At 36.3% G+C, this 22651-nt stretch overlaps 1 protein-coding gene across 6 annotated transcripts in view; it reads right to left on the bottom strand.

Moving 5' to 3' along the window:
- The window catches only part of CACNA2D1 (calcium voltage-gated channel auxiliary subunit alpha2delta 1), a gene marked incomplete at both ends in the record, with an annotated part of 496553 nt that overhangs the window by 97531 nt on the left and 376371 nt on the right, over positions 1-22651 (bottom strand). For 5 of the 6 annotated variants that reach the window (XM_079711931.1, XM_079711932.1, XM_079711933.1 and 2 more), the window contains 3 exons: positions 15597-15696; positions 17876-17926; positions 20482-20551. In XM_079711931.1, coding sequence (XP_079568057.1) covers positions 15597-15696; positions 17876-17926; positions 20482-20551 — 221 coding nt within the window. Of the gene's footprint in view, positions 1-5402; positions 5453-15592; positions 15697-17875; positions 17927-20481; positions 20552-22651 lie in introns of those variants that run through there. The other variant, XM_079711936.1, reaches the window with a different exon arrangement.

The raw sequence follows: 22651 nt of genomic DNA, 5'->3' as shown, positions 1-22651 counted from the left end.
CAACGGGAGAGGCCACAACAGTGAGAGGCCCACATACAGAAAAAAAAAAAAAAAAAACCCCACAAGGGAAGAAGCAAAAAGAAAATGAACAGAGAAGAACTATAAAAAAATACCAGACAACAAGTAATAAAACAGCAATAAGTACATACCTACCAATAATTACTTTAAATGTACATTTAATCCAACAATGTATAAAAAAGTTCATACATCATCATCAAGTTGGATTTACTCCATGGTACAAGGATGGCTCAACATATGGAAATCAATCAATTTGATAGACCACATTAACAAAAGGAAAGATAAAAACCACATGATCATCTCAATAGATGCAGAAAAAGCAGTTGACAAAATTCATCATCCATTCATGATATAAACTCTCATCAAAGTGGGTACAGAGGGAAAATATCTCAACATAAAAAAAGGCCATTTATGACAAATTCACAGTCAGTATAACATTCAATGGTGGGAATGTAAATCTGTGTAGCCACTATGGAAAACAGTATGGAGGTTCCTAAAACACTAAAAATAGAACTACTATAGGATTCAGTAATTCCACTCCTGGGTATATATCCAGCAAAAACAAAAACAGTAATTCTAACTGATACATGTCCCTCAATGTTCATAGCAGCACTGTTTATCATAGCCAAGAGACAGAAGCAACCCAGGTGTCAATAAACAGACAAATATATAAAGAAGATGTGGTATACATTTACAATGGAATATTACTCAGCCATAAAACAATGAAATTATGCCATTTGCTGCAACGTGGATGAACCTAGAGAATATTATGCATAGTGATGTAAGTCAGAGAAAGACATACACCATACGATATCACTTATATGTGGAATCTAAGAAAGAAAAAGAATGTAAAGAGTAAAACAGAAATAGACTCACAGATATAGAAAACAAACCAGTGGTTACCAGTAGGAAGAGGGAAGGAGAAGGGACAAGATAGGGGTATGGGATTAAGAGGTACATACGACTGTGTATAAAATAGATAAGCAAGAGGGATATATTGTATAGCACAGGGAATTATAGCCATTATCTTGTAATAACTTTTAATGGAGTATAATCTGTAAAAATACTGAATCACTATGCTGTATACCCAAAACTGGTAAAATATTTTAAATTAAAGATACATCAATAAAAATAAATAAATAAAATAAAATAAAATGCAGGTCCTAAATATATTAGTAAAAGTACTGCTGGTAATTCATGGCTTTTGCTAATATTGTGAATGTGATTTTAATTTCTATTATTAATTCTTGTTCAGCCAAAACCAGACATGTGGTCACCCTCCCATGGCTAGAGGTGCCACAAGTATCTTTGCTAATAGCACTCTGGGACTTGACCACTCCTGTCCTCAAATTGATGTTGCTGTCCCCTAACATTGGTTGCTGGCTTACAGTTTCCTTGGCCTACAGAAAAAAAAAAAAAATTAATAAAAAATTGACCATTTTGGGGGGAGGGGGAAGGGTAAGCTGTGACAAAGCGAAAGAGAGGAATGGACATATATACAGTACCAAACGTAAGGTAGATAGATAGTGGGAAGCAGCCGCATAGCACAGGGAGATCAGCTCGGTGCCTTGTGACCGCCTGGAGGGGTGGGATAGGGAGGGTGGGAAGGAGGGAGACGCAAGAGGGAAGGGATGGGGGAACAGATGTATATGTATGACTGATTCACTTTGTTATAAAGCAGAAACTAATAAAAAATAATAATAATAAAAAAAAAAGAATTGACCATTTTTTAATTCAGTTTAGGAAAACCAGGTCTAGTTCAGGTCCTGCCTGTAATAAGCACCCACAGCCATGGCTGATTCAATTATCTCTTCTGAGCTTCAGGTTTTTCTTTCTGAAATAAAAGCCTTTGCTAGATCACTTGGAAAGCCCCTCAAATTCTAAAATCATATTTATATCTGATAATTTTAACTATGATGGAAAATTACATAAATGCATAGGAATAAGAAATTCTGTATATACCAAAAGAAAATGGCATCAATAAAAAGTGAAAATATTGAGAACATTATTAAGACACAATTTATGTTTGCCTCTAATTATAAATCATGGCCCATCAAAACTTCTGATAAGTGCTGTCATTTTTAAACAAATATTCCCATTAACTTGAATCATGACATGCCCAAAATTCAGTCTGTTGACTTTTGTCAAAAACTTGAAAGAATTTCTGAGTAAGTCCCAAGTATCTTTTTTAATATATTCTATTTACATGTTGGTACAGAAAACTTTTGAACCTCTCTAATTATAGGCATTTATAAGAATTTCAAGCAATTGAGAGTGTGCTACTCTTTTGCTTCAGAATTAATTTGTATTTAGCTTCCTTGCTCATAACAACTTGATATTTATATTTTCTCAACCATCTCAACCAGTGTGCAATTCTGATACCAGAGCACTCATCCAACTAGAAATATGGGCAGGTTTCTCTCCATCATTCTCAAGATATAATAGTTGTATCAGTATTATTCCTAATATAAGTATTTTTCTCATAGCCCTGTGGAAATTTGCATGCCAGCTCCCAAAGATGAAGCTTTACTGAAATGACCAAATGATCACATACTTTATGATCACTTCCTCTTCACCCACACTGTGATGCAGAGCTGACCAATACGTTTAATATTTTCATGGTACATGAAGCTGAGGACTTGGAACATCTTCCCTAATTGAAAAAAGAACAGTTGTGATGATGGCTGGCTTTGCCTTAAGAACACAATGAGCAAGATACACACACCTAATGTGTTTGCAGAGTAGAGTTACTGTCATACTGACAATATGAGTGAAATTGACTCTGGTCACTTAAAACACAAAGATATTTTATCACTGACTGAAATTTGTTATAAAATGACATCTATATAGCACTGTCCCCGCCACCCCAGCAATCTTTACTGTTGTCTTATTTTAAGAAATGGCCACGGCCACCCCAACCTTCAGCAATCACCACCCTGATCAGTCAATGGTCAGCATCAAGGCAAGATCCTCCATCAGCAAAAAGATTAAGACTCAGTGAAGGGGGCTTCCCTGGTGGCGCAGGGGTTGAGAATCTGCCTGCCAGTGCAGGGGACCAGGGCTCGAGCCCTGGTCTGGGAAGATCCCACATGCCGCAGAGCAACTAAGCCCGAGCGCCACAACTACTGAGTCTGCGCTCAAGAGCCCACAAGCCACGACTACTGAGCCCACGTGCTGCAACTACTGAAGCCCACGCACCTAGAGCCCATGGTGCACAACAAGAGAAGCCACGCAATGAGAAGCCCGCGCACCGCAACGAAGAATAGCCCCTGCTCTCCACCACTAGAGAGAGCCTGCGTGCAGCAACGAAGAGCCAACCCAGCCAAAAATAAATAAAATAAATACATTTATAAAAAAAAAGACTCAGTGAAGGCCCAGATAATGATTAGCATTTTTAACAATAAAGTATTTTTTAATTAAGGTATGTACATCATTTTTTAAAGACAATGTTATTGCACTCTTAATAGACCACAATTTAGTGTAAACATAACTTTTATATGCACTGGGAAACTAAAAAGCTTGTGAAACTTGCTTTATTGTGGTGTCTGGAACTGAAGCGGTAATATCTCTGAGGTATCCCTGAACTTTGAAAAATTTTACCTGTTAGGTGCAGTTATTCATATGAGTTTACTGGACATGAAGTCTTTTCATAGTCCTTCTAGATCCAGCAAATAAATCAATAACTTTTGTACTTTTAAAAACTATAGTTCAATTCAAAATGAAAGTATTCCCTCTGCCTCACCTTAAGAATTACTTTGCTATTTTAAAAACTGCAAAAACAATTAATTTCTAACTATAAAAAACTATCTTGAGTGCATCACGTAATTAATAGAAAAATATTTATCATACATGTCAACACCTTCTTATAAACTTGCCTTATACTTGCAAAGCAATTAAGTTATCCTCTGGCAATCTCTCTTTTTAAAAATTAAATAACCTTGATTACTTGCCCTGCAAGTAATATAATTACTAAATTTGTCCATTATTTCAGACTCTTTTCTTCAGAGTCTGTAATTTTTTGTCTTTTAAATGAAGATAATTCTAAGAAGCACTGATTTTTTTTGCCTTAACAAACAGTACTTTTTAAAAAATTGAAATATAGCTGATTTACAATATTGTGTTAACTTCAACTGTATAATATAGTGATTTAGTTTTTTTTTTTTTTCTTAAACAAGTATATAAGAGAGAGAAAACTCTGGTTCTCTTAATGAACTTAATTCTACTCCTTCCTTCTGCTCTTTTTTAATACCTTTCTCCAAAAAGCAAATGGCTACAAAATAAAATATTCATAAACGTCCATAGAACTAGCAATTCTATGAATTAAAAGGTCTTAAAATCTAAGTCAATGATAAGCATGATTAGTTATAACAAGCCCCAGACAGATGCCTGTTGGACTTTGCTAAAAGTACCTCCCTAAGGTACCCTGATTTCCTCATTGCTTAATAATCACCTGGGAGACTTGCTAAATGCAGATTCTGGCTCTTCAGGTCTGGGGTAGAGCTTGAGATTCTGCATTTCTAACCAGCTGCCAGGCGCTGCTCAGGCTGCTTGACCACAGACCTCACCTTAAGAAGAAAGGGCATAAACTACAATATTCTTGTTCATTGACATAAGTGAGATATGAATCAACATAAAGTTTTCCTGAAATCTAGATGGATGACTATTTGATAAGACATGAAATGAAATTACTCTCCTAGAATTCATATGTCACAAAACTGTACTGGCGTGCCAAATATCTTTTATTTTACTTGAATTCTGGCAAAAGGGCCTGTTTTGCAAGGGTGGAGAAATCACTTTTAAATTTAAATTGTGCCACAACTTACAAATGTGCTCATTATCATATACAGAGTAGGAAAGTTCCTAAGCTAAGAAAACCATGCCTTTGTTTAGGAACACATTAGGGGTATTTTAGAAAGAAAACTGAAATTTAAAGCACATAGGAAAAGGAACAATCCAAATCATGTCTTTCTTGCATATACAGTGCAATTCGATACTTAAACAAAGCACCACTCTGACATTAGTGGGTGTTAAACTGTCAAGCCAAGAACTGGGAAGTGTCTGAGATTTATCCTTCTTGTAAGCTAACAAGTAATCCACCTACAGCTTCATAGACACTGGCAGAAAAATACAAGCCCTTTGGGTCAGAGAGAAAAGGCCGCTTACTACTCATAGCAATACCAACAGCAGTACCAAGAGCCAGAGTGCCACCTTTGCTCACACTCACAACTCAATTCCCACAGGAGGATGGGAAGAGGGCCAGGGGTCACCTGCATAGGCAGTAGGTGTGTTTCAGATAAGGAATCCCAAGATGAGGAAGGCCTTGATCTCATATAGGGGCTGCTGGCAGCTGGCCCATCCTCCTCTCCAGATGGACAATATCTTACTTACTCTGCATTGTAAATCTCTTCTGGGGAAGGAGACATCTCTATCTTTTCTTATCCTGGAATGTACATAAATCTGGGCAAACTGACGGTTAATGCTCAGACTTGAAGAAATGTGACACATTCACAAAGAACTGTCTCCTAACAGTTGGAAGAAAAGTGTTGGAAGATGACAACAACAATAATAATAACCAGAAAAATGATTACAATAAATAAGCACTTTTCATGTGTTATTCGATTTGGTGCTCAGTAACTTAAAGGCAAGTTAAATATGGTTCTGTCTATTTCAAAGAGGAGAAAACAGATCTGTAAGACTTAAGTAACTTGTATAAGCTCACATAACTAGTAGTTTTGAGGCAGGAGGCAGATGGGCACCCCCCCCCCCCCCATGGCCAGCAACTGGAGATTCATTCCCTGTAGACTGATACTCCAAGACGAGAATAGCAGGACAATTGAGAGAGAAGGCTGGGCGCCCCCCAAATAGAAGATAACAGGCCACGTATTTCCATTCTCGAAGTCAAGGAGACCCTCCCAGCTAGAAAGCTTCTTGGAGGTCAAAAAGGGAGGGGGCGCCACCCCATAGTAAGTGATGTCAACTACCCATAGGCCTCTTCACTAGAATCCATCTTGGCTCAGGGATGCACAGGCACACGTGGCAGGATCCCGAGATACACCAAATACGGACTCAGAACCAGGCAAATCAAATGATTGGCCAAAGGAAACCTGGAAGAAATGCCCCAAAGAGTGCTTCAAACTACCGCGAGGGCGCAACTCTCTTAGTCCGCCCATGTGTCTAACCACATGTATTGTATTCCTTTCCCTCCTAATAAATACTTCACTTGTTTCACTACCTTCTATCTTTGTGGGAATTCTTTTCTGCAAAGCCAAAGGGCCAGGGCCTTGTCACTGGCCACTGGTCTAGTGGCTAGGATTTGGCGCTCTCACTGCTGTGACCCGACCTCAATCTCTGCCTGGGAGCTGAAACCCTGCTTCAAGGCGCTGCAGGCCGAGGCCACCTGAGATCAGTTTCAAAGGTTGTGCATTACTCCTACGCAATTCTATGAGTACATCTAAGAGGCAGGATTGTGAGGAGAGTGGGAAGTAGGTCACTTAACCAGAACTTAGCCTGACTAATGTCACCAGATCCTTTCATCAGGATCATCCCTTCCCAGCCTCCTATGTGGCTATGGACCCTCACTCCTCATTTTGCACTGGCATTTAGAGATTGTCACCTCTAGAACTGTTGTTTATTGACTACAGTTGGGGCAAGGGGTAGAGTTGATTTGTTTTTTAAAGTTATCTCCTACAAGTAATAACAAAGATATTATAAGGAGTATTTTGATTATTTCTTTCTGATGAATAATCAAAGATAGCATTTTAAAATGACCACAAGTTAGGAAAGCTTCCCGCAAGAAAACTGACTCAAAGATCATTAACGAAATCCTAAAATTTGCATCTAATTCTTAAATAAAAATATGTGATTTTACTGAAACACAAGACCATCTTCTTCAGTTGTTAATTTTTCATATATTGTCCATAATCAGCATACATTTTCCTTTCATCCTCCACTGGCTTGCAGTATTTTACTCCTAATACGTCAAACTTCCTCACTTTCATAAACAAATTCCACTCTTTGTGTCAACATTTGAAATTTTGCCTGCAAATCAGAACATGCTGTGATTGAATTGCTGCTCTTATTATCTACCACTTAGTTCTATCAAAGTATATAACTGGATTAGTGGGAAAACAGCTACATTATGCCTGCATTTAAGATTTGCCTAACAGCAGGCTTCCTGTCTGCAACAAAGAACAACCCTGGAGATTATACAAACACTAGGAAATGATCAACATTTGTTCTGACGTTTATGTGTGATTGAAGCATAAAAATTACCGTTCTCAAAAAAATAAAGAAACTTAGATACATAAGCCTAAAAGTGAGAAGCTGCTTGACTTTTCTGTCTGATGGTTCTAGGCAACGTTGGGAAAGCGTTCAGACTGCGTCATAACTCTGGATGACAGACATGATCTTAGGTTATGAGGATGAAGAGAAATGCATGAGGGCTTTGTGGGAAGATTACTGTCAGAGTTAATTATGGAATCACTACCAGATATCCTCAGTGTCTTATTATTATGCCTCCCTGAAGTTACAAAAGCTAAAAGTTATATTGCTTCTTTCCTAGACTTTCAAGCAGTTTCAGAGAGAAAAACATAAAAGCACATCTGTATGCATACACACACATAGACCCCAGCAGATTATAACTATATTAGAAGGTTTTTTTTTTCCATAGAATCTCTACATCATTAAGTTATTACATTTCTATTTAATGAGAAAGGCCTATCTTTTAAAGACAAAAATATGATTTTACTTTTCTTTGACCAAAATGTTACATAAGAATTAATTCTTTTCTTTTAAGTTTTTTAGAATTAATTTTTATTGGAGTATAGTTGTTTTACAATGTCGTGTTAGTTTTAATTCTCTTTAAATGTATCACTTTCAGGTATTTTTTTCACCCAACTAATAAAAATGAAGAATTTCTTTGAAATTATGAAGTTGATGTGGTTGACATTAAGTATTATATAAATGTAAATAACAATCTATGTAGTTTGATAGAAGCAAAAGGACACATGATAAAGGAAGTAAATAAATTTATAAAAAGGAGACACATTACCTAAGCAAAAAATGTATAATCCAGATATAATGTTTAAGTGTTTATTTGAAATTATAAGAAGAATCCAATTCATATATGCTTTTTCAAGCCAAAATATGGCAGATTTCTTAAAACAAGTCCTCCACTGAAACATAAATAACCTTCTTCTTCAAAAATTAATAATAAATTTAGATTTAAAAGAAGCATTTCTCCTTGCTATTATAACCTAATCACATTTTATCTTAGAATTTCTAAGAATTCTAATAGCTTGGAAATATATTTAAATATATCAGATTATGCATTAAAATTAGTAAACTTACTTTATATTTTCCTTCAGGATCCAACCACATAACTTTGTGGATAAATCTAGACTAATAAATGAAAACAGCTGTGCTCCAATCTTGGCTTCTCACTTAGAAAAGTTACTACACTTTATGTTTCTTTATCTATAAAATTTAGGTCAGTAATATTATCTCCCTCACAAAGTTGTTGTGAAGAATAAATGAGTTACTCTGAAAAACACATGGAACAGTTCCTGTCTCATGAGCAGTGTTAAAAAAATTAACTCTAATAATTCACTATAATGTGATTAAATTGAAGATTAATACACAAATTAGATAAATAATGAACACATACCTACTTTAGATCTTGTTCGTATTGATTTTCTGAAGGGTAAATCTATGTCTGGAATAATATGATCAGCTAATATCATTTAGTGACTTTTCAACCATGAAAATGTACTAATGTTTTTGCTCAAATAACAGAATTAAACAAAAATATATAGTCAATAAAAAAATCAGAGTATAGTTGACAAAAATATCTCCTTATGGTAAATAAGGACCATAAACCACAAAGTAAATTAATGAACCTCAACTAAATAAGCCAATATACTAGGAACTGAGACCAGTAAAAAATTTCTCTGGTAGTAGAGTGTGATATCACTATGACTTCATCATAGTGTATGATGAAGCATCTTCTGCAATATTCACCTTAGAATTTGCATCTTCTAATATCACACTTCTCCCCTATTTTTGAATACATAACTGAGATATTTTCATAATTTTTAACTCGACACATTGAGATACATTACTTCCATATCAAATGCATTCCCAGTTCTTTCTACAAGCAACATATTCACTTTGCCTATATGCTTTCAGTTCACATATTGAAGTTACATCAAGTGAGGACGCCCCAGCAAGGATTTACAAAGAGCTGTCAAGGCATCAATAAAGTTTATATTAACCTGATTCACAGAAATCACAAGGAAAGACCTTGCAATTTTGTTTCTTAAGAAGTTAGTTAACAATTTTCTTTAAAGAAATACACATTTAACAACCATAATATTTTTAGAAGAAGCAAAGGTCCTTAAAACTTGTCAGGCATTAAGAATCTCAAAGGTGAACAAACTTATGGACACCAAGGGGGGAAAACCGCGGTGGGGTGGGGATGGTGGTGTGCTGAATTTGGTGATTGGGATTGACATGTATACACTGATACATGTATCAGTGTATAAAATTGATGACTAATAAGAACCTGCAGTATAAAAAAACAAAAAACAACTAATACTAAACTTTCTTTGGGTTATTTGTATGGAAGTATGTTAATATAAATGTTTCAGACATTACATGAAATTTCTAAAAATCTTACATGTTCTGGTATTATGTTATAAATCATAATTCTAGTTATTACTTTAAAATGTGTATCTCAGAAATAACTAAATTTCCTTGTCAACTGCATTATTATGAACTTTCATCAAATCTTTAACCGGGGTCATTTTTAAGGCTTTCGTCATTTACAGAGAGTTCTGGGTGTACTCTGATGCTTTTGCAAAAATGTTCCTATAAAAGGGTTTCATCTTCACGGAAGTCATAGAAAAGACTCTGACAAGTACAGGTTTTTGGTAACTGACTACACTGCTGAACTGAATGAATAAGCATTTTCAGAACTCTAATGGAAAACTGATGAATTCATAAAAGTGCTAACAAAAGATCAAGATAAAAAAATTAATTACATGGGACTGAGTGAATTGATGAGGATGATTAAAATTTTTGTGACTTTCTGTTTGAATAAAAAAAAATCCCACAAGGACTCAGAGGCAAAAAATATACAAATCAATTTTCACTGCAAAGTAAAGGAGCTGTTACAGTGGAGGATTACTGGACTGAATGTCAATATTATGACATAGTATGAGTGTGTTTCATGTTTGGTAATTGCAGTCATTGTTGCTTTTGTTGTGGTCATCCATTTACAATGCTTGGTGTCAGTTTATTTATCTCTTGTAAAAATAAAATACAGTGGGTGTTTGTGGGGAAAAAAAACCCAACGAATCTCAAAGGCAATCCCATCTAAGTTTTTTATTTTAATTAGGAAAGAATCATTGATTGCTGCCTAAAAGGTGAAAGCATAAAATTCATTCAAAGCCATTTCTACTGTTCAGTCAGAAAATCTTTTGAAGCATATTTTTTATAGCACTGTTCAGTTTCTAACTGAGGCAGATGCTACTGGTGCCCCATCCATATTTCCTCATGTATCAGCCCAAATTTAACTGTCCAAGATTTCTGGGAGCCTTTTGCTTGTGCACATGGTGGCCTGGGAACACTGGGGAATTAACGTCCTTGGGAGGGGTCATTAACTTCAAATACTCCAGCACACTGTCCCCTTGGAAAGAATAATTTCAATTCATGCAATCTACCTTGGTTCACAGAATTGCCCAGAGGATTAAGCTCTACTCACTCACAGTGGTAACTTGTTTGATAACCCACTGTTTATCAGTTCTCTCCCTTTTTTGGCTTTACTTCTCACATTTCTCTCAACCTTTCTTAGAATTATTTTCCAAATAAGCCATTTGTACTTGAATCCTTACCTCATGAACTATTTCACAGGATAGACAATATAAGTTGATACTAGCAGAGGTCTTAGGAAACAGATCATCAGGATAGGATTCCAGAATTAAATCATTCACCAGCCATGTGGCAATAAAGATTCCTCTGGTAGTTGGCTATATATCAGTGATAACTGGAGTAAAGAAAACCTCTCAGAGGCTACAGCATCATAACTGCTAAGATTTTTACCTGTAGTGACTGGAACACAATACAGAATAAAGGGGAGGCACCTAGCATTTGAGAAATATGGTGACAACAGTAATTATAGGGGCTTGGAATTGGTTGGTTGTTAAACTCAATGAAAAAAAGTGACAACCTCAGATCAGGCAACTACCAACTAAGGGCAAAGTGTGAAAGCCAGAATATATACGGGAGCCAATAAAGAGATTCTAATTTTTTGATGTGAGAAGGACAACGTGTGCTAGAAACAGACAGAGAATTTGCTTTTGAAAGTCACATGACTATAAAGGAGGCCGCATCCACACCCATGGCAGGTTTCTATGCAAAAGTCAGGACACCGATAGGCAAAGAATGGGATCGTAAGAGTAGAATGGGGACATGGGTAGATGCTATTGAGAACAATGAACTTCCAGATTCCCCTATATCCTCTGGGTATGCAGAAGTAATCTCTTCCTCTTAGAAGGTAGTAGCTTCTCCCATTCCCAGAGATCATAAAAGATGATGTATGTTCTCCCTTAAGATCTGATCTCATCTCCCCTCATGGCTCTAGGCAACAAATAGACCAGGTCTCAACATGGCCTACCTGGAAAAATAGTCTCTGTTCCAGGAAAACAGAAAAAGAGAATATTCAACAAAAGAGGTGCAAGATCTGTCTAATATGAACAGCAGAAACTGGGAGAACATGCCAGGGGATGGATGTTGATGGATCTTGAGGCAAAAAAACACCTGGTCATCAACTTGGTGTAAGGGAGCAAGTAGCCTGAGATAAGACAACACCACTCCTGCATAGGGGCAAATGGCTTAGCTGGTTGACCAATGCCCTTGAAGAAGCAATGGAAGACCTTCCCTAGACAAAGAGCTCTGGAGAGGAAGCGTGAGGATGGACCTATGGGTGGAGGCATGAAATGTACATATCTCTGTCTCTCATCAATCACCCCTAGAGAACATTCATACAGAGGAGGTACTGAACAACTGAGTGGAGAGGAGGATTTGTCCATTGTATGCAGCAACTGCCCATAAAAGCAGCAGCCAGGTAGCAGAGAAAGAGGGGATATATGTGGGCCTAAAAACATGGGCTCTTTCTCTCCAAGTGGGATACAGCTATCGCCATTAGTGAATGGCTAACCCATTGGAAACTGTCCAATGTTGAGTCTTTAATACAGTATCACTCTTCAAAAAGACATTCAACAACTTGATTTCAAACAGATTGTATTCGATTTTATCCCTCTGGAATGGGGTGGCACCAATTTTGCTTTTCTTGCTATTGATACATGTTTCAGTTAAGAGTTCCCCTTTCCTGTTTGCAATGCCTCATGCAGTATCATTAATCCTCTGGATTCACACACTGTCTGATTTATCATCATGGGATACCATCACGGAATCCTACATAATATCTCCTCAAATCAAGCAATCTAGTTTATGGTGAAGGAGGTCCAACAACAAACAAATGACCACAAGATCCACTGGGTCTACCATATACTGCATCACTTAGAAACAGCCAGCCTGATAAAACACTGGGATAGTCTCTTAAGTGTGCAACTAAAGCTCCAGCTTGCAGATGACAGTCTTTGAGTAGGAATGTTGTCCTTCAAGAGGCAGTATGTTCTTTGTTTTTTTTTTTTTTTTTTTTTTTTTTGCGGTACGCGAGCCTCTCACTGCTGTGGCCTCTCCTGCTGAGGAGCACAGGCTCCGGATGCGCAGGCTCAGTGGCCATGGCCCATGGGCCCAGCCGCTCTGCGGCATGTGGGATCTTCCCAGACTGGGGCACGAACCCGCGTCCCCTGCATCGGCAGGCGGACTCTCAACCACTGCACCACCAGGGAAGCCCCTGTTCTTTGAATCATGGTGCTAAGTCCACTGATGTGCTGGCATCAGGCTGTATCCACTCATAAAAAACAATGTTACATTTTCAAGAATTTTTAAATGATAAAGGGATCAATCCAACAAGAGAATATAATACTTGCAAATATCTATTCATGCAATATAAAGCACCTAAACACATAAAGCAAATACTAACAGACATAAAAGGAGACACTGACAGTAGTACAATAATAGTAGGGGACTTTAACACCCCACTTTTATTAATGGATAGATCATCCAGATAGAAAATCAATAAGGAAACACTGGCTTTAAATGACATGTCAGATGCCATCTTTAAGGATCATTAACTGGATACAGTGGGCATACTGGACAGGTTTCTAACTACCACCACCTGCAACTTTTTGTTACATTTCTCTCTTATGGTCAGAGTCTATTCTGCCCACACATATGGAAGGCTGGTACTTAAAACCACAGCTCACTTGGCCTTGAGGCAGAATAACTTTGAACTTCATATTCTATACAGCTTCTAGGATACCTCAATAGGATTAAATCCCTTTAAATTAAATTAAGTTCTTTTAATTGGCATTCTTCCTTCCTTCCCTTGTCTAATTTCCTTTAATTGGTTGTGTTTCCTGGGATCCTGTCCCAAAAAAACCATTTACACTTGAATCCATGAGTAAGAATCAGGAGGAAGCCAGATTAAGACATTAACCATATTTAATGTCTGCTGGTTTTATCTAAATTTCATTAGATATGCCAAATCTGTACTGAATTTAATGTTTTTACAACTTTGTCTTTTGCTTTGCCAAAGATAATATTTTGTTAGCAACCTTTACAATGCCTTTGTAATAAACAATATTTTTATGTACAAATTAAGCTAAATGGTTATCTTTTCTGATCATTTTATTTGGGAGACCAAGCATTACATTTTACTTGTTCTCATTTTGTTGAGTAAGTCGTGAGCTAACATAACACCCAGGGTCAGATTATAAAATCAGACTGACATGAATCAGAGCTCTTAAGCAGTATCAAATTTTACTAATAATATCAAGGATGCAGACAAGCTAAAGGACTGCTAAACATTCAGATAAAGCATAGAAAGATCTAGGTATGGAGGGCAGTTCCCCAGATGTCATGAGCTGAACTGTGTCCCCCCTCAAGTTCCTATGTTGAAGTCCCAACGCCTGGTACCTCCAAATGTAACAGTAATCATAGATAAGTTCTTGAAAGAGGTGATTAAATTAAAAATGAGGCCATTAGGTTGAGGGTATAATACACTATGACTTGTGTCCTTATAAGAAGAAGAAGAGACACTAGTCTGCACAGAGGGATGACCATATGAAGTGGTAGCAAGAGGGCAGCCATCTGCAAGCCAAGGAAAGAGGCCTCAGGAGAAACTGACCCTGCCGGCACTTTGATCTTGGACTTCCAGCCTCCAGAACTGTGACAGAAAAATTTCTGTAGTTTAAGCTACCCAGTCTGTGTTATTCTGTTACAGCAGCCTCAGAAAACTAATAGACCAGGTCCTACATTACTGTATTGGAGACACTCCTCTGGGCCCAGATGAAAGTGGTCTCAAAAAGAGCTTTGCAGGGTGAGTATTTAAACTATGAAATATCTCCAGTTTATTACCCAGAGAGTTATATTGCCTATTAGATAGTTTTAAAGGAATCTTCCTTCATTGATCTTGGGTTCTATTTATGACAGTTACCCTTAGCTAGGGATATCCTGCTAAAATCATTTTTGGAGTAATTCCTCTACCTCTTAGTAAATATGATTTATCTAGTTACTTGAGGCTCTGGTTGACAAGAGACTATATTCAGTTCCTCTGCCTACTTTTTTCCAGGGGGTACCCTTCCAGTGAAGGGAGTAAATTGACTGTAGGCCAGCTGCTTTAACTTCCTCCCATGTGGTTTTAGAGGTAGATCCATTCTCCTATGCTCAATACAAAAATGACCTCACCACAAATACTTCTTCCCTCATCTGCATCTCTATGAATACAACCACTTCAAATGTGAAATTATATCAACCAGTACACGGCCATGAAATTTTCTGCCCAAATTCTATGAATTAAAGTGAGATACAGTAACATTCATTTTGTCCTGTTTTATTTGCTTCAGAGTTCAGTGCTCTCTAGCTATGAGGAGGAAGGTCTAAAATGGTTCCTGGAAACAAGAATTTTAAGAAAGCACATTCAAATATCTATTGGTTCTCATGTTACTAATAAAAAAAACTTAAAAAACATAATATATTATGGATATGTGTCCAGTATGAAAAAGGAGCATTACAATGAACAGAAAATTGCCATACAATTACACGGCAGAGTCACTATTTATTGGGAGTTACGATGATATCAATGAGTACGGGGGTTCACGTCAACTGTTTAAGCACCTCTGAGTCAAAGAGAATATATATAATGTTTTTCCTTCATGTTCATTGCTTCAATCACCCCATTCATGGGTAAATCCTCAAACATTCAGAAAGGACCTTGGTGTGGAAGTATGGGAGAATGAGTAACAAGAGAGGATAGCTCAGTAAGATAGTCTTGTAATAGGACCAGAAATATCCCAGCCTATCTATGACAAAACACCATAAAGTATTTAAAACCAGAGGGAGATAAAAACTGTAGATTTTACTCAGCAAAAATGCAGTCATCATATACTTACTGAAGCTACGTTCACAAAATCATCATCTGAGAGGGTTTCCAACATTTCAGAGACAGATGTTCGGATCAGCTTAAGTGTCAATCCACTAACACTCCCACTCCTATAAAAAAATGAGTCCACACATGTTAATGACCATGTAGTTAATTAACATCGTACACTCTCAGGAAACGCAACTCATGCACTGACTCTAGATAATAATATTCAAATAATTTTGTCTTCAAAAAACCAGTAGTAGAAAAAGTCCTATTTTTGATAGCAAGTAGAAATAAATTACAAAAATCTTGTCTTTCTTTCCAACAAGCATCAGAATGTATATTTTTCTAATTGCAATGATGAAAATTACATGTCAAGTGACAATTTTAAGAAACTGTGGATACTCATGGCATATTCACTTATTGAGGAAATATACACTGAATTCCAGCTCTGTTAGCCAAGTTAGTAGTGAGGGCTACAGAGGTTAATAGATACAGTCATTGCCCTAGGGAGCTCACTGTTTGACTTGATTAAACCAATAATTATGAAGCAGTATAAGAATTTGATAATAGATTTGTAAACACAATGCTTTGTTTTATATCCTAAAGTAGATATTCTCTGGGGTTTAGTCTTCATTTTTCTTGTCTCTACATCTGAATGACCACATCTATTTGCAGGGCTCCTCTCTAGGCAATTAACTTCCACTTTTATGTCTCTAGTTCCCAACTTTTTCACAGTTTTACTTTTCTAGCTGTTATCAGATGTTCTCATCTATGTCGCTTTGCTTCTGTCATCCTTCCACCTGAAATTCCACTCTCTTGCCTCTCCCTTCCCATGCCTGCCTTGTTAAATCTTAGCTATAAGGATTCAATTCCAATTTTATCTCCTTAATGAAGTCTTTCCTGACACTTTAAAATGAAATGTGCTGTCTCACCTATGTGTTCCTTCAGTGCTGTGTCATACTTTATATCTCTCACTTCCTACAATTGTTTTAATTTACTGATGTGAATATGGTTTAATTTCACTAATACATTTGAGATCAGGGACCATGTCTTAATCATCTTTGTATCATCACATTGTATATAGGATACCCTCAACACATTTCTGTTGAAATAATTTTTTAAAATGGCATTACAACTTCATCTACATTTTTATCCCACTTGGTATCCTACATGGGTTCCAAAGATTTTAATAAAAGAAATTATTTCAGGAAATTAACATATATCCAATAGCATATATCCAATATGTTATAATATTGCATTACCATTCAGATTTATACTTCAGAAGAATATCAAGGATTAGCATATGTACAAACTCTATAATAACTTAATTAAAACAAGATGAAGTTTAAATGCATTGTAACAAATGAAATGAGATTTAACATTTGTTACTTTTGTCAAATTCAGTTATCTTCTCTTTCTCAGGCAATGTTATAAGATTTTAAACTTGTTCAATTCACATTATAATGGAGAAATTTTCAAACGCTGACACTATCCTGTGAAATGAATTTAGTTGCCTATAAAACATTGGATTCTGTTTCTTCCAGGGGCAAAGAACAGATGAGGGTATACTTTTATTCTCTCAGGGAAAATAATATAAGCAGTTTATACCTCACGTTTTTAGTTCCTTGGTATTGCTCTCAAAAACTAAATCTCCAAAGCAGGATATATTCTTCACTATGTTCTACAGTTTCATCTTCTATCTTATTGGAAGATTGGAAGATTACACACATGTGCATGTGCGCGCACACACACACACCCTAACTTGAAGCAATGTGACAAAAAAATAAAATGACCAATATAAAAACTCAGGAAATTCTTTCTTGTATTTCAGCATTGCCCTTGAGAAAGGCCTAGTATTGACATTCAATATATGTAATATTTATCTATTGATATTTTGTGGCCAATCCCTAAAAGATATTTGAATCATTAATAACTAAGTGCCAACTAATTATTCTACTTTTTTTGGAAGCAGAAACAGCTTAGATTTAGCAACCATGTACTTTAATATTGTTTAAAATATAAAGCAAAAAACTGGAAGCAAATCAATAATTTTTCAAAAAGCTCAGACTTCAGAACCAAGCCATAATTTTCAATTTTGACATAGATTCCTCTCATTTTCAATAAGAGAATTTTTGTTTGTTTTGTTACTGCCTTAATTTGATTTCTTTGTCTGGATATAAAAGCCATCATAATTATTCCTTGTCTTTTTTTCAACCTATTTTCTAGTCCCAACCTACTACTGTTATCTAAAACTCCTCCCTATATTCTCAGTATATGAAAATTATGTAATATTTAACTACTCACACATCAACCAGAATAAGCATGTCTTTAGGAGATGCGGCTCCTTGGATGTACCTGTAACAAATATCATATGAATAATTTTTTCTCTTGTAAAATGTCAAGCACTGATATTTATTAAACTGCTATTTACTAATCTCTGAGAAATTTTCCAAGCAAGGCCCTATTTCCATTCTATCTAGGTAGACGATGCTCTTTTATTCACAATTCTGTAACATCAACTTTAGAAAAGCTACATTTAACATAATAGAAATGTCAGAGGCATAATACTTAAGGTATGTTTTACAGATATTTATAACAAAGGAATAAGAGATGTGCTTTAATACTAGGAGCAAAAGAAACTAACTTCTGGAAGAACATTTCCCTAAAAAAAAAAAAAAAAGTTAACCTAAATTCCATTTTGCTGACCACAGGTTCTAAAACTCACTCTAAAGAATAATAATAGGGCTTCCCTGCTGGCGCAGTGGTTAAGAATCTGCCTGCCAATGCAGGGGACATGGGTTCAAACCCTGATCTGGGAAGATCCCACATGCCGCGGAACAACTAAGCCCATGCACCACAACTACTGAGCCTGCGCTCTAGAACCCACGTGCCACAACTACTGAAGCCCTCAGGCCTAGAGACCGTGCTCTGCAATAAGAGAAGCCACCACAATGAGAGGCCCACGCACCGCAACGAAGAGTAGCCCCCGCTCACCACAACTAGAAAAAGCCCGTGAGCAGCAACGAAGACCCAACGCAGCCAAAACTAACTAACTAAATAAATACATAAATAAAGAATAATAATAATAATAAAAACAAATAATAAGATTTTATCATATATTTAAACACACACAAAAATCCCCGCAAAAATAGATTAGTGGTCTAATCTGACAAAGGGACAATAAAGACTGACAAAGGGACAATAAAGTAATTAAAAACAACATATAATGTTACTTCCAAGAGTTTCAAGTAGTGGTTCTCAGACTTTATAGTATCTTAAAAATCACCTGGAGAGCCAGTTCAAAATGCTGATTCCCACACTCAACCCCAGCCCTACAGATTCAGAATCTCTGCACGTGAAAAGAGACTAAAGGAGAATAGTTCAGCCACTGTAGAGATAAACTTAACTACAGGTGAATGATCCCGAAAACTCATGTTGCCTGGCCACAGGCTGATGGGAAGTGGGGACCTGCCTTCCCCAACAAGAAGAGCTGAATCTGAACTCAGTGTTCTACTTATTGTCCAAGACTCTAAATCTAACTTCTCAGAAGTCTGCCAGATACCTTGCCAATAAGTTTTCAGGCAACATTCAGCACAATTAGTAACTATTCAGGACTATATGTTCATGAAACAGAGTTTACAGCTTGCACTCAAGTTTGTTTTTCTATTAGAAGGTAAAATTGCAGGGTTGCTGGGATATTCCAGTGGAAGGCAAATCTAGTTCATGTCTAGCATCTTGACAAATGGTCCTGGCATGCCTCTCCATGAGGAAGATGGAAGACAGGATATCGTCTGTCTCTTCTAGTTGGGACCTAGTTTCTAAGTTTCTGCCAAAACAACTGCTTCCTGAACCGAAATCACGTGATGTCATAGGCTTTGCCTCCACTCAACAACCCATGGCTCCAAAGCCACTAATTTAGAGAAATATTATCAAGAATAATATGGGGATTAATAATACCTGGTACTATTATACATGGTTGGTGTTTATGTAAATTGCTACTGGGACGTTTAATAGGGCATTTTAAAAGCCTTAAATACGTTTCTTTGAATCAACTATTATGTGTCTTAGAATTTGTCTGAACCCTAGCAAAAAGTCAGAAATAACCAAAATGTCCAATAATAGGGGATTTTTAAAATAAGTTACCATCTGGTCATTCTTTTAAAATGATGTTACTGTGTCCCTTATGAAAAGGTATTGATATGAAAGAGTAGGTTACAAAGCACTATATTGTATAACATGTGAACTCATTAAAAAGTATAGAGCCATGCATTTAAATACATTAAAACAATGAATTAAAATGCACGAGTTTAATAATTGTTTCCCAGTGAGTGTAATCATGACGTATTCGGTATTTTTTGATTCATATGTTAGGAAAATGAGTTTATTTAGTAGTAAGGAACAAATAAAGTTTTTTTTTAGAAAAATGAAACTTAAGCTATATGACTATAACTAGGGGCAGCTCTTACCTCGGGGCTAGTCCTCATTAGTTCACCACCAGAGGCAAACTACATTCTACTCTATCCAGATGTTGATTATTAGAGCCCTACTCCAAGCAAACTGGGAGACTTTCAATAGAAATCCCCAACAGCTAAAAGAGACTTAGAAATGACATTGACTATAAAACTTAAAGTAGTCCATTTGAAATGCATTTGATGAATCATTTCAACAACTTCATTATCACTGCCCATTGAACTCATCATCTTCATTTAGCTTTAACTGTTTTAAAGTATAAATGTATAAAAATTCCAATGTATAAAAGGGAAAAAAGAGGTTTTTAAATAATCAGACAATATTCATCCTAATAATGGAAAGATTCCCTCCAACTTTTTAACAAAAAAAAAAAAAAAAAAGAAAGAAAAGAAACCTTATTTTGTCTTTTTCATCTTATCATGGCTACCCCAAAATCTTACCATGGTCTCCTTCGTACATCGTAAAGGTCAATCTTGTTTGGAGTTCTACTGTTATCAACCCATGGAGAAGCTTAAAAAAGAGAGAGAGAGAGAGAGAGAAAGTGAGTGAGAGACAGCAAGAGAGTGAGAGAGCCAGAGAGAGAATTTAAATTTCAAATAGAGAATTAAAATCAAACTAGGGGGTTGGCCAAAAAGTGCCTTCGGTTTTTAAGTAAAAATAAAAGACACATTTTTCATTTTCACCAAGAACTTTGTTGAAAAACGTATTCACCACCCTTTTGTTCTACTACTTTCTGTCATTTTTTCAAGGGACTTCATAATTTCATTTTCCCAAAATTTTTTATCTTTTTGAGCAAAGAACTGTTCCAGGTGCCTTTTACAGTCTTCCAGGGAATTGAAATTTTTTCCATTAAGAGAATTTGGTAAAGACCAAAATAAATGGAAATCCGAAGGTGTGATGTCTGGTGAATATGGTGGATGAATCAGAACTCCCCAGCCAAGCTGTAACAGTTTTTGCCTGGTCATCAGAGAAACATGTGGTCTTGAGTTATCCCGATGAAGATTATGTGTTTTCTGTTGACTAAGTTAGTCGTTTTTTGTCGAGCGCTGCTTTCAGTTGATCTAATTGGGAGCGGTACTTGTTGGAATTAATCGTTTGGTTTTCTGGAAGGAGCTCATAATAGAGGACTCCTTTCCAGTCCTACCATATACACATCACCTTCTTTGGATGAAGACTGGCCTTTGGTGTGGTTGGTGGTGGTTCATTTCACTTGTCCCATGATCTGTTCCCATTCCACATTATTGTAAGTATCCACTTTTCATTGCCCGTCACAATTTGTTTTCATTACGTTTAAGGAGAGAATCGCATGCAGAAATACGGTCAAGAAGGTTTCTTTGCTTAACTTACGTGGAACCCAGACATCAAAGCGATGAACATAACGAAGATGGTGCAAATGATTTTCAATGCTTGATTTGGATATTTTGAGTATGTCGGCTATCTCCCACGTGGTATAATGTTGATTGTTCTCAATTAATGTCTCGATTTTATCGCTATCAACAACTGGTCTACCCGACCTTGGAGCATCGCTCAGCAAGAAATCTCCAGCACGAAACTTTGCAAACCACTTTCGACACGTTCGATCAGTCACAGCACCTTCTCCATACACTGCACAATTTTTTTTGCATTTCTGTTACCTTTTTACCTTTCTTGAAATAATGAAGCATAATATGCCGAAAATGTTGCTTTTTTTCCTCCATCTTCAGTATTAAAATGGCTACACAAAAGTTCACTAATTTTGATAAGTCTTTTTTAAATGCACGCTGATATGACAGCTCTAACATACTGTCTAACAAAATTGTTTCGAATGAAGTTAAAGACAACTAAGTGCTACTAGAGCCATCTTACAGAAAAAAACTGAACAGACATTCTGGCTGACCCAATATTAGATTTTATCTAGGAAAGTAATACTTTTAAAAGTCACAAAGCACCAAGGACACATTCCACCTATCCACAGTAATGTTAAAATGGGAGATACCACTTTTATGACCTTAACCTTTTTCTTTTTTAAAATTTAAAACAACACAGCAATACAAAAGAAAGTTGTATAAGTCAATTTCTTTTTCATATTATTTCAGAAATAACTTGTTCACAATTGGGATTTTCTGGGTGACAATGAATATGTTTTACCAGGTGTCCAGGGGCTATACATTTTCTTTCTTCTCTACTAACAGAAAAATTTACCTTAAAATTTATTTGCCACTAATGGAAACTGTACTTACAATTATTTCATCCTTATATTTTCATTCAATGCTATACTATCTTGGTCTATAAAAAGATTGTTTTTCTTGGATTGTTATCACATAATAGCATAATTTTTTAACCTTATTATTCCCATATTTGATAATGGCCAGTCCATTTGAAATTATCATTTAAAAGTTAAATTATAATTAACATAACTGCACAAAAACTTTTCCTGATATTTATTTGAATGATCTGAAGTAATTCAAGTACAGATTCAAGAACCTTCTGTTAGGGGACTTCCCTGGTGGCACAGTGGTTAAGAATCTGCCTTCCAATGTAGGGGATGTGGGTTCGATCCCTGGTCAGGGACTTATATCCCACATTCTTGCCCCAATTAAGAGTTTGCATGCCACAATTAAGGAGCTCACT

Source organism: Hyperoodon ampullatus (assembly GCF_949752795.1).
Source record: "Hyperoodon ampullatus genome assembly, chromosome: 9".
Classification (NCBI taxonomy): domain Eukaryota; kingdom Metazoa; phylum Chordata; class Mammalia; order Artiodactyla; family Ziphiidae; genus Hyperoodon; species Hyperoodon ampullatus.
Note: the sequence above shows the minus strand (reverse complement) of the source record. Positions and strands in the feature narration are given on the sequence as shown.